The sequence below is a fragment of the Gallinula chloropus genome (genome assembly GCF_964237585.1).
Source record: "Gallinula chloropus genome assembly, chromosome: 4".
NCBI lineage: Eukaryota > Metazoa > Chordata > Aves > Gruiformes > Rallidae > Gallinula > Gallinula chloropus.
In genome coordinates this window covers 28,117,088-28,130,397 of record NC_140088.1, presented here as the reverse complement: position 1 = coordinate 28,130,397, position 13,310 = coordinate 28,117,088, and the positions used below count along the sequence as shown (strand labels likewise).

Below are 13,310 nucleotides of genomic sequence, written 5' to 3'. Positions count from 1 at the left end.
TTTACAAGGAATTTTGGAAATGAATTACCGTAGTAACTTTGCTCTGTTGAAGAAGCTTGCATTCCCGGAATGATAACATCAGGAGAAGCATTGAAAAGAACTTTGTAATCCCCAGTTCCTTTCCTTCGTGGTTTGTGGGAGGAAGTCCTTGGTTGGGAGGGTAAAAAAAAAAAAAATTAAAATAAAAATTAAAGATAAATGTTGTAGTAAATGTTTAGTTTTGTAACTGAGGAACTGATCTACTATCTCCCGGAATAAACAGAAACCTTTCCATTGTATTCCCACAAGCACAGGATTACATAATTTGTACTTGAACTAATTTTCTAGCAATGACACAGAACTCTGGTGCGACTGTGACAGTTTTAAATTATAGTCCATCTCTCTACATTGTTGATATTTCTGGGAGGGATCATAGTATGCAGCATTTTCACCATGAAAAAACTTCTGGTGGTTTAATTAAAATTTCTCTTAAAACTTCTGACCATAAAGTGAAGGTTGGGAAGGACCTCTAGACATCATCTAGTCCAACCCCCTGCCAAGCATGTTCACCTAGGGCACGTCACACAGGAACACACCCGGGCAGGTTTGGAAACCCTCCAGAGAAGGAGTCTCCACAAACTCTCTGGGCAGCTGGTTCCAGTGCTCCATCACCCTCACAGTAAAGAAAATTTTCCTCATGTTGAAGTGGAACTTCCTATGTTCCAGTTTATGTCCGTTTCCCTTCGTCCTATCATTTGACACCAGTGAAGAGACTGGCCCCATCCTCTTGACACGTACCCTTCAGCGATTTATACACATATCAGATCTCCTCTCAGCCTTCTCTTCTCCAGGCTGAACAGACCCCAGGTCCCTCAGCCTTTCCTCATAAACATTGTTATCTCTTGTGATTGGAGCAGCATTGTTTTGTTTCCAGAAGAGAGCAAATGCTTATGGTTAGTGAGGGAGATAAGTTGCTAATATATTTTTGTATATTGCCTGCTTTTGTGTGAATTTCTGTGTTGCCATTCCAGACAAAAAAATGTCCACCTCGCTCATCAACAGTGTAAACTGGATGTGGCCAAAGAATTGGCCTGTAATTCAAGTTCATACCTGCTACTCTTTTTTTCATCTGCATCCGTGGATTTAGATGTATTTTATCCACTTTCTGCTTCTTTATCTTTTGTAATAGTTGAAATTCTTATTAGGATCCTCCTCTTTGCTTCCTCTGATTCATCACCTCCGTTCTGATCCTGTGAATACAATATCAGCTCTTTGCCATTCATTCAAAATACTTCCAATAAGAATTTACTAGGCAAATCCAGTAGCTCTCCTCTTTCTCATGCACTGCTTATGCCATAGCTGGATCTTCTCATTTGCCAGAAGAGTTCCTTACAGTATCCTGCTCTGTAATGCACTTGCATCCATGACCTCCACAATAATTTTCTTTTCAAACTGGATCTTCATTTCATTTCTCAAATTACTTACCCCAGAACTATGTTGCTGGGAGGTTGTTTTTGTGGGTAGAGCTGATGCCACCAATGCAGTCGCAGCGGTGCAGAGCTCGCTGTTGAGCCACCTAATGCCAAAGGATTATTGTGACAATTTAAGTGAAAATCCCTGTGTCACAATTTCAGAAACTCTTCAGGTAGATCTTGGTGAATAGAGTCATGATAATCTCTATAATGAAATTAGATTTTTTTAAAAAATATTATAATGTACTCTATATCTCTTTCTTATCTTTTTGGAGAAAGAAGTAGTATGTTATTGTGGATTGTTTAATGTTACAGCTATCTTTGTATTAGCATGTATCTGTCTGTCTTGATACATCTATATAGAAATCTCTGATATATTCTCTATGGTTTTAAGTTACGCATAGTAAATTATAAATGATCTTCAGGAATCTGGGATTAGATCTAATGAGTAGTTAGATGTTTAGTTTTCAGAAAATGTATACAATAAACTAAAGCTCCATCCAAAATTACATCTCAGTTTTGTAAGATTCTAGAATTCTATTGCCCTCTGCTGGTTCAGTGTACCTGTCTGTGATTTGGTAGCACTGAATTAAGTGAATTGGCCTTACTTTTATTTTCCATGATGAAATAATAATAGATAAACAGTAATGAGCTGCTTTGCTGCTCACACTTCAGAGTATTTTAAAATATACATGTCTTGAGTCCAATTTCGTTTGGTGGCTTTCTGAAAGTAGTGGAGGTTTTCATTTTTGTTGCTGAGGTTTTCAGGTTGGAGAAGTTTGATTAGTATTCTGTCATCTTTTTTCTGAAGTAATAAAAATTAAAACTAAAAATAATAATGGATGCTTTGTATTTCTTATGTTACACTTCTATGATCTTCCCTGTATTTGTGTGTACAGTTCATGTGGGTATAATTTTATTTTTCAGACCAAATGGGAAAGCTGTGTCCTGAATTGATTTTTTTGGACTGATGTTGGACTTAGTGCCTGCTGTGATGAATATTGATATAGATGCAGTGTGATATGAAGTAATACATAGATAAGCCTTACTCCTGCTGGTCAGTCGTTGTAGATTGATCCTATGGTGGTACTTTGAAGTCTTTTTAAACTTACCAAGAATCTGCGTGGGCACAACATAGATCTGAATACAGGACCAGGTCATAGAATATATTCATGTTCAGAACTTGGTTTATACAGCCCTGGGGAGGGGGCAGCACATTGCCTATAGTAGTGGTACCTAGTCATGACATACAATAGATGGTAACTGACTGAATGTGTGTATAAACAGCTACTAGATGCTGTAGATGTAACCCTTTAAAGTAACAGTGTCACCATATCCTGCATGATCTGTAAGCTTACACTTGCAAACTTCCAGGGGGAACCTTACTCAGTGTAGGAGAGGAAGTACTGTCAACTCCTTTGGTATGCAAAGAAGATCAGTGTGTAATTTCACAGATGTTGCAATAGCTTTCTCATAGAGGTCAAGCAGATAACCCATACCATGGTGATTCCTCAAGGAGCTGAGGAGGAAGCTATTTTTTGCATTCAGCAGTTACCTCCTCAGCTTTCTTCCTTCCTCTTCTCACCAAAAATATCCAAACCAATAGCCCAGGTTTTAATTGGGAGGTAGAAATCCAGTTTATTTCTGAAGTAAACTATCTTTCTTTAAAAAAAGCAGTACTGTTGAGTTTGCCCCTTCATTTCCATAGCCAAGAGACACATAGCAAAACTCTGTCAGAAAAGAGCAGTCTCAGGTATATTTACAATTCTGGTTTTTACTAGTTTTGTTTTTTTTTCCAAGTTCACAACTTGAGTGATCAACACAGAGCAGTTTTCTTTTCCCTAAACATGCAGTCTAAATAATCCAGTGTCGTAGTGAAGCTCGTTGGAGACCTGCACCTCACAGTAATTCTGGGAGGCTGGTAGTTGGTGCACTTTTTTTTACATAAATTAACAAGCATAATGTTCAGAGTCAGAAGTATTCAGTATCAGGAAACAGAAAAAATTCTAGGCAGGTATTATCCAGTGCTACTCAGTAAGGTGGAAATAATGGAAAGATAATTCCTGAATTCGGGAAATTTCATAGCAAATTCCAAACCTACCTTATGGTTTCACAAACTGTAGAATGTAATTCATTACTTGGAATTAATTATTTATTTGTTTCAAACATAATTGCGAGGGGAGCATTGTTGAAAGTGCTGTTAGTCTATTAAGAGAACTCTCTGTCCTTTGCAGACGTTAACTCATTTTCTGTTGGTTATTACAATTTATACTTCAGTGCTCATTTAAGCTATCATATTGACAGTTTTGGAATAAGGACTTTATCCATTCAGAACTACTTTTTTTTTTTTTTTTCTGGGGTCTTTTTAAAGCTGTCAGCCCTTAAATCCTCCCTTATAAGTAGGAAATTCTTTTGCTGCCTCCTACATTCAGTCTGTCTGGCAGAGGTGAATTATTGGGACAGAGAAAAAGAGTATAAATATTAGTATGGTTTACCTGTCCTATGTCAAGATCGGTGAAGATTTGCTTTATATATTTAGTATTGTTTGATGAGAACACTGAACTACTGTTTTACTTACATTGGAGGAATCTTGGAGCAAATTCTTTTGAAAACACCAGTAAACATTGTGGCCCTTTTGTTTGTATTAGTTTCCATCCTAGTCAAATGGGCTCAATAAGCACATCTAAGGTAGAGAATATAGACACTGAAAACTTCATGGAATACTTATATTTGTACCGAGTATTTTTAATCCATGGATTTTGACAGCATAGGAGTAGCAGTGTGCTTCTTAAGGTTAGTATTCATATTGCTTTTTAACAAACAAACTAACCAAAACAATCCAAAGTGATTTTGCCCAAAATTAACTCACAGAGCTGAGCCTGGAACTACAAGTCCTGACTTGGATTCTGTGCTCTGACCACTATCATGTTTTGCCATTTGTTTTGACACATGCAGGTGATGAGAAGGATGTTTATGATCGCTGAGCTTTTTGATGGATTGTCTCTCGTCCTTTTGTAAACAAACTATTTTTATTTTGCCTGGGAGTTACTGTCAGTGTTGATTTATATCAGCACGTTGGAACATAAATCTCCATAATTTAGAAATTATGCTTTGTTAATAGCTTTAAATTACAAGAACAGGAAAGAGCATTGAAAAGCCCCTCAGCTTTCCTGTTATGTTTGTCCCCATGTGAAAATCATTTGTCTCATTTTTATTTCTGTAACACTATTGCTATGGGCCCAGGGTTATGAGTTGTTTAAACTTGGTATTGGGTTCGTGCCAAAGATCACCCCCTCTTTCCCTAGTTTACACAACTAGCTAATATGGGCTGAAGCATCAAAGGCAGCTGGACAGGTTCGAAGTCAAATCACTCCTTTGTGTGGCATTGACTACACAAATTGGCATGACTTAACTCTACCAACTTGCTCGGCTCGAACAGGCTCTCTCCTTCACTCTGCTCTTTCTCTCTTTGTCTCTTTTTTTTCTTTTCCTGACATCGTACTGCCCTTTTGCAGCTGTATTTGTGACTGGGAGTTACTGACAGAGGGGAAAAAAAAAGTAGAGGTCCTGATGTGGCTTTAGCAGTAACTGTAGCTTTCAAGATGTGTTGTCCATATTTATATTCCATAATTTACCCATCACTCTCATTCCTCTGTAACACAGTTTTTGTCATCTTGATTTTGAGTTAGGTGAAGGATTGGGCTGGATACATTATGTGGGCCATGTGTTAATTACCACAGCTAAACAAACTACTTTAAGCTATCTGTATACACACCTGTCACTGCAGAAAGGTGTGCAATGTGTACAGCTCCTATAGAATAAATATTACTGTAAAGGAGGTCGCTTTACACGAGGATATACGTAGTCCTCCTGTATGTTTTTTAATATTTTCTTTTTTTTTTTATTAAAAGACTCAATTTCTTGTACAGTCAGTTGTCCTGCTAATTAACAGGCTTGACATACTCATGAGTTAGTAACTATTTTTTCAAGGGATGCCCAGCAGTCAGTATAAAGATCAGCAGGACACTATTTGAGCTGTCCTGTTTTACTCTGTGATTTAACAACTAAATCAGGCATGGAAGCAGTTGCTATGGGATCAGTTAGCATTTGCTGTGAGCTACCTTTAACTGCCTCACAGCTGAAACTTGGGAATCTGTTAAAAACACCAGCTATCCTCTGCTCCAATCTGTGCTGAATAAACAAGGTCACATTTAATGTAATTTGAACCTTCCACACATTAACAGGTTACCAGGAAATTGTGATGAAATTCTGCATGGTTAAACAAAAATTACATTTCTCACTTTTTGATGGTCCCTCACAAGAAGGTATTTCAATTGTGCATGTTTTAGTAGCCTGTCACATAGCTTTTCCTCAAACATACCATTTCCAAGGACCTTGTCTTCGATAGGGAATGAATACATGGCACATTATCAGAACTTTTAGTTCATGATGTACTTGGAAGAGCGTAGTGTGGAAAACACAGTTTGAAGAATTGCAAAACCAGAAATCTGTAATCCAGACTTTAAAATTTTCAGTTGTAATTTTCTAGCATTCAACTTGAATACCTGTGTGCCTAATATGGAAGTATTTGTACTGGCTGTTGTGTGCAACTGTGCAGTTGTAAATATTATAAGTAGTAGTATTTATGCTCTATAGGAAAGTGGTTTACAATAAAATTTTTAAAGTAAAATTTAACTTCTATATACAGTGTATATTGCAGCTATGGGTAGTATTCTGAGTGAAAGTCATTAAATGAGGCATTATTATTCAGTCCTACTGTAGAAATAATCATAAACAGCTATTTAGATTACCTGCTGCTTTGCTCTATGCAGTATACAACACAAACTTTTTTGTGGCTTTTTTTTCCCCCAAAAAAGTAGGAGTACATGACGCAAGATTTCATTCTTCCTTATTTGGACCACTGAAATAAATTTCCTTTCATTGCATGTGGTTATGGAGGATATTAAATAAATCAGTGGGAGACCAACGCCACCTAAAGAAAGATACCTACTTGAAAAAAATGGAGCATTCATAATGAGTAATCATAGAATCACAGAATATACTGAGTTGGAAGGGAGCCGTAAGGATCATCAAATGCTGTTAACAATTCTGGGTTGGTTTGAGACATTATAGGCTTCCAGACCCTTGTGACAATAAGGTATGACAAAGAACATACCCCATATAGTACTTTTTCAGTATTTTCAGTACTTTCAGTACTTTTTCTGTATTTGGGTCATACAGAAGATAACAATGAAGAGAACAATTTATCTAATCTTCTACTGTTGCAACAGATATTGGAAGGATTTGCTTGCCACTTACAATAATTTCAAATTTCATCACTGTACATCTGACTTTTAAATAATATGAGAAATAATTTTCATCTGTTTGAATACTGATTTCTGTGTTTTAGGACTAGTTATTTTGTTGGCAAGGAAAATGTTTTATATTAGAAATGTATTCTGTACTATCGTCACAGAATTTTTCCTATTGAGTCTCATTTTTTTCACTGTGAGTCAAGAAAGCCATGCCTTGCACAAGTTTTCTGTATGTTGATGGCACAAAACTGGAATTTATGTCTCTTTCCTATATTGCAGTACAAATGATGGTATGTATTGCATATTTCAGTCTGTACAACTGATCTTTATATACAGGTTTTTTCAATACTCACCCCATAGCCTTTAAAGGAAATTAAATAATATGCCTAATTTGTCAATTTTGTATGCTTTTTGCTTACAGAAACTAGCACCTGGAGTTAGTCAGTTTGCTTACACCTGTGTGCAAGACCATCCTATCTGGACTAACCAACAGTTTTGGGAAACAACCTTTTATAGCAATGTGCAAAACCAAGTTCGCTCCCTCTACCTTACAGCCAAAGATGACAGCCATGCAGTACAGTTGAGACAAAAGGTAGGAAAATATATTAAAGTAAATATCACGGTAATACTTTTACTCATATTTTAATTGTTTCCTAAGTTACAGACAAGTAAGTTATGGTTTCCTCCAAGTCTACGTCTTTTTCTTTCCCCATATGAAGCAGCATACAATAACAATGAAAAAATGACCAAAAAAATAGTTATTTGCTAAGCATTATAATTTGATGTTGCTCTTATGATTTTTCAACCAATCATTCGTTTTATATTTTCCACACTTAAATGTGGAGTAGTAGTTTATCATGCAGCAATGTTATAAACTAGTAACAGTCTACTATATGAACACCACAAGCCAGCAGCAGTTCTAGTGTCCAGTGTTAGATTATTACCAAACCTTGGGGTGGTTTCTGTCGAACAGCACTTAGTCTCTGTCTTAGTAGGAGAAAAGTACGTCTGTAATGCAAGTGAAAGGATAATGGGAAGCCTTGCAGCATGCTAAAAAAAGGTTTTGTTGGGTTTTTTGTGTTTTTGAAGGAGCACATACACATAGTAAAGAGCCGTTTGTAATCCCTCTTCTTGTATGAAAATACCATTATCAACTATGTGACTGAAAAGCATGTGTTACCCACAGTCATACAGCATTGCAAAGAGAAGGAGTAAAATAAACAGAGATATTCTCAGAAATGTTGTCAGAAAGAGGAACCAAAAAGATATGTCAGACATGTCAGGGATACAGAGAAAAGGACTGTGTGTGGGGATCCCCTTCCAATCTGACATTATGTAAAGAAAAATGTGAAGAACAGTAGAATTTAGAAGGAAGTATCTGCTTTGACCCCTGCGTGTCTTTATATGTAACACTGGCTCAACTTTAACTTGGTATGGAAAAAATATTTACAAGATTCCTAGTCCTTTAATAATTGAGCATCAGGCTGTAGTTCTCTAGTATCAGCTGCCAGATTCCTGTATTCTAATTTGCTCACACCGTAGTATAGTTTGACTATGTGCCATGTAACTAGTTTGCCTCAAGCAAATCATAGAATTGGACTCCAGCATGTTAAAACATGAATGTTTCAGCTGGTCTGGAACCTACTTATGTAAAAGCTTGCCTCACCTGAACAGCCTAGGAATTTGGAGAATATCATCTGTGTCAAGCAATGAGCTGCACGGTCTTTATCTGATGGATGCTTGTTCTTATGTGGGCTAAGTGGACAAGCTAAGGAGACCAGCTATACTAAAGATAGTAAAGCACTCTGAAGAAACATGGGAGGTCATACAGTATAAAAAAGTCTAGAAAGGAGTGATGTTATTTAGAGATGTCCACACTGTACTACTTGCATATTTCAGTAAACTGCCTTCAAAGCTCCCTTACTATAACGATAACTCTGCTTAAACCTTTTCTCTTGTAAAATTAATACATAATTTAAGTAACTGAAGAGGTTGAATTAAATAAAGTTTTACTAAACATTAGTTTTTAAGTTATAGCCTTATCATTTCTTCTAAATCTTTATATTTCTTTCTATATGTCTTCTAGGAGAAAAACTCTGCAGGTTCAGATCAGGATAAGACAGCAATGGACCTGGCTGCTGAACAGTTGCGATTATGGCCAACGCTTAATAAGCAAACACAACAGGAGCTAGTCCAGAATGAGGAAAGCACAGTTTTCAGTCAGGCAATTCATTTTGCTAACCTCATGGTCTACCTGCTAGTACCACTGGATACAAGTAAGAACAAGTTGTTGAGAACATCAGCTACTGGTGACTGGGAGAGTGGAAGCAACAGTATTGTCACAAACAGGTGAGTACACAATTCAGTGGCAATCTGTAAGGATTGGGCCACTGATTTTAAAAGTTTCTTTGTTTTCAGGATGTACTCTAAATACCAGATTATTTCAGTATCTTCTTTTCAGGCTCATTAATTAAGGGCAGCAGAAGCCTAATATGATTCCTCTTAAATAAACATGGGGTGTGAGGAGAAAGAAAACAGCCCAAAAGTTACTGTTATTGTTTTTATATAACTTGAAAAAAACAGTGTGTGAACCTAAAGTCAAGAAAGCATTTGTATAGCATCCATAAAATCACAATCTCTGTGCAACAGCTGTGAGACAGAAAGGGACTGAGGTCACCAAAAGCATGAGGGCTAAACCACTCCGGCAAAGGTTAAATTACTAAGGGGGCAGGAGAAGTGTAACTGCAGTTACATTCCCTAGCTAGCATTTGCAATCCAGGACATTTCATAACAAGCTTTCCTCCCCCTCTATTTATTGTTTTAATTATCACCTATGGTCTGTCAGATCTGTCCCACTTGATAAAATGGTAGAACATTATGTGGGAACACTGACATGAAGAAACAGATAGGCAGACTACCTGTATCAAACTCCCCATGACTACTTATGTCTGCTGACTAAACACCTCTAAACTCAGGCATTAGGACACGCTCAGTAGAGAGACTGCAATATGTGTTGCAGAATATGAATATGGCCCTTAATATTATTATGGGAGGTGTTTTCAGACTTTCAAGTACATCTCCACTGTCTGATGCAAAAAAAGAATTTTTTATGGTCTTTTTAGCTTTTGAATGGTTTTCTCTGCAATCTGAATATTAATTTAATGTGTCTTTCTGCATGTACCTGGCTATTGGTTTAACATGTGTGGCAAATAATTTACTTGACACTCTGAAGAAAAGACACAGAGCCGACTTCCATGCAGGTTTTTTTTTTATCTTGTGGGCCTGTCAGCACAGGACTCATGGAGGGAAGTCTGGCAGCGTTAGTGACAGTGAAAAGGTAGTGTAATTGAGGTACCACTGTGTGCTTTTAGCAAGGATTATATCTTGTGACTAGAAAAAAACGACCACAGCTTGTCTGTTTCTAGCCAGGTATCATGTGCATCACCAGCTGAGTTTTTCACACTTGAAATTTTTTATTTCTGTCCATAGTATTGCAGGCAGCGTTGCAGAGAGTTATGACACTGAGAGTGGCTTTGAGGACTCTGAAAACAATGATGTAGCAAATGCAGTTGTACGCTTCATCACCAGATTTATTGACAAGGTTTGCACGGAGAGCGGAGTTACACAGGATCACATCAAGGGACTTCATTGCATGATACCAGGTAAGAATTGTGACCAGGTAAAAATTGTTGGTAGTGTCTCTTTTTTCTTTTTTTTTATCTAGTGAGACAAATGTACTTTACAGTTTCAGTAACTTTCAGTGAAGTTAGAATGTTAAGATTTCTTTTCTAGGCTATAATTGCTGTTGTATTTCAATTATTCCCTTGATTTTTCAATTTGAGAATTTCAGAATACCAGAGTTTTAACTAGATTTCGCATTATGTGAGACTTCATTTATGGTATTACTGCTTTCCAGGCATTGTAGCAATGCACATAGAGACCCTGGAGGCTGTCCATCGTGAGAGCAGGCGGCTTCCGCCAATACAGAAGGCAAGTATTATGAAACATATTTGTATTCTTTGCAAGTATTAGAATCATGCCATTTAGTCTTTCCCCCCCCCCCCCCCATAATGTTAGGAGGAAACATAAAAACATTGAAAGAAAATTTCCACCAGTGATAAATAAAGTGCTTGGCTTTGGTCTCATGAAATACGAACTTATGAAACTAGTAGAGCCAGACTTCTGATCATAAACAACCTGTTGCATGCCCACTGTTTTTTGAGACCCAGCACTCTTAGTTGAGTCTAAACACAGTCTCCCTTCTTTGGACTCAGTCTCATAATTTGGATTTTAAGCTTTTTAAGTCAAATATAGTAACTACACTTGACATATCTATTGTAACTACACTGGTATCACTGTTACATTCACACTTTCATTTATTTCCATCAGCCCAAAATACTGCGGCCAACTTTACTGCCAGGAGAAGAATTTGTTTGTGAAGGTCTCCGTGTGCTATTGGATCCTGATGGCAGAGAGGAAGCTACAGGAGGACTGCTTGGAGGTCCTCACATCCTCCCTGCTGAAGGAGCTTTATTCCTTACTACTTACAGAATTATATTTAAAGGCACACCTCATGATCAGCTGGGTAAGACAAACAGTGATAGTTGTGGTCCATCAGATAGGCAGGACTTTGAGCTGACCTATCCACCTATTCAAGCATCAGTGTGAAAATGTATTATGAGCTTTTTTGTTCTACTTTAAGTTGGTGACAGAAAAAAAGGATGGTTCCATAGACTTTCTTTTTTGAATGGACAAAATGTATAGTATCTTTATGTCTCAGTTCTATCTGTAATGTTGGTTTAACAATGCTGCTTTACAGAGCAACGTTTGTAAGCCTCTTCACCAGCAAGACAGAACGTATGTACTGTGTGATATCTGCAGCTTCCACAGCAGGTGTTTTTCAGCTATTGGAAGTGTGTTAAATTGAAAATATTCATGAGTTAGTATTCTCCCTAAAATTATTATTAATAAATTCTCTACTGTCTTTAATATGTAATGGAAGTAGCTCTTCCAAATGATTATGTTCCATATTTTGACAGCTGCCATTTCTAAGCAGATTGTCATTCAGAAATATAAATTTCTTGAGGAAAGTTCATGGTCATATGTTAAGATATCAGTGTGTATCATTCATTGTTTATAAGTTGTATAATGCAATATGACATTTGAATAAGCCTGAAACTGTTTCTTCACCCCTTACCAACCAGGATTTTAGGGGTGCATTTCCATCATGTAGAGAGGCTCAAAAGGAAGGAGACTATTTTTCTAATCATGTCAGCTGAAATTAAGCAGAAATTCGCATTAAAAATACTTCTTGAATACAAAAATACTTCAGGTATTTTGCCTGAAATTAGCACTATTATTTTTGTGTTGCTGTACACTTTCTCATGCCTGTCTGTTCAAAGTACAGTGTGACCAAACCAGATCTGATTCTGTGATCTAAGTAACTGTAAACACGATTTTCTGGTCCTCAGTTGGAGAGCAGACAGTGATCCGGAGCTTTCCTATTGCATCTGTTACAAAGGAAAAGAAGATCACTATGCAGAACCAGCTGCAGCAGAGTATGCAAGAAGGACTGCAGATCACTTCAGCTACCTTTCAGGTAAAAGGAAGTTTTGTAAATATGTGACAACACAGTCAGCTCAAAATAGTCGCAAGCTGCTGTTGAATTTTCTGTCCTGTAAGGTCAATAAAGAATACAGTCCTCTCATAGAAACCTGGGTGTTTCTTGGTCCAGTTGATATTTGCAGAGGGATACAGTATTCATATTTGATTACTTTCACTCATATCCTCACCTTTTTATTTTGGATCCATCAAGGGCTATTTTGGGCCTAAAATTCTCTTAAAGTGAGTATAGGCCTGGTCAGGCCAGTGGAAAATGCTTTTACTCTCTTCCAGCTATATGGAACGAATATGGAAAAACTATATATACTGCTTTCTCTAAAAATCTGCAGCTGAAAGTCATGGTGTGTCTCATATGGAAGCTGCACTTGCAGGCATTTTATAGTAGGTACGGCTGGGCAGTACCAAAAAGCTTCTGTATGACTTGCAGAGATGCTGGTAGTTGTCTGCCTGTAGGCTGCCCCTCGGTGTGTTCAGCAGAAGCATGTACTGCAGGGGGATTGACAGGCATGGAGTTACAAAAATTACCAATCATGCAGGCTCCGAAGTCTCCCCTCAATCTTTCTTGATGGTGATCTTAACTGTGGAATTTTCTATCATGGACTGAAAGAAGAGTGCAGGACTTAAGATATGAAGTAAATCATGTATGAAGCTTTGGAAAACATAATAAAATAGATAATCTGTGTTTTACTAGTTTCTTGCAATAAAGGACATTATTTAGCTAATCATCCTTCAATATCCTATTCAAAAGCATATGATTAGGAATAAAAGTGAGTAAAGCAATCAAAAGAAAGTCGTTCTTTTGCATTTCTGAGAGGACTTAGGGAGGACTTCTCTTTTTCAGAAGTATTTTTACCAGAATAGTTAACATGCTTCAGTGATGTGCTAACTACAGACACAGCTCAGTGTTTTTAGTGCTGGATTC

The 13,310-nt window shown here is 37.2% G+C and overlaps 1 protein-coding gene across 4 annotated transcripts in view; it reads left to right on the top strand.

Moving 5' to 3' along the window:
- SBF2 (SET binding factor 2) overlaps positions 1-13,310 on the top strand; it is a gene marked incomplete at its 5' end in the record, with an annotated part of 253,439 nt that overhangs the window by 196,951 nt on the left and 43,178 nt on the right. For all 4 annotated transcript variants that reach the window (XM_084263410.1, XM_084263409.1, XM_084263407.1 and 1 more), the window contains 6 exons: positions 7,188-7,358; positions 8,853-9,115; positions 10,256-10,428; positions 10,683-10,756; positions 11,156-11,351; positions 12,238-12,365. In XM_084263410.1, the coding sequence (XP_084119536.1) occupies positions 7,188-7,358; positions 8,853-9,115; positions 10,256-10,428; positions 10,683-10,756; positions 11,156-11,351; positions 12,238-12,365 (1,005 nt within the window). The remainder of the gene's footprint in view (positions 1-7,187; positions 7,359-8,852; positions 9,116-10,255; positions 10,429-10,682; positions 10,757-11,155; positions 11,352-12,237; positions 12,366-13,310) is intronic.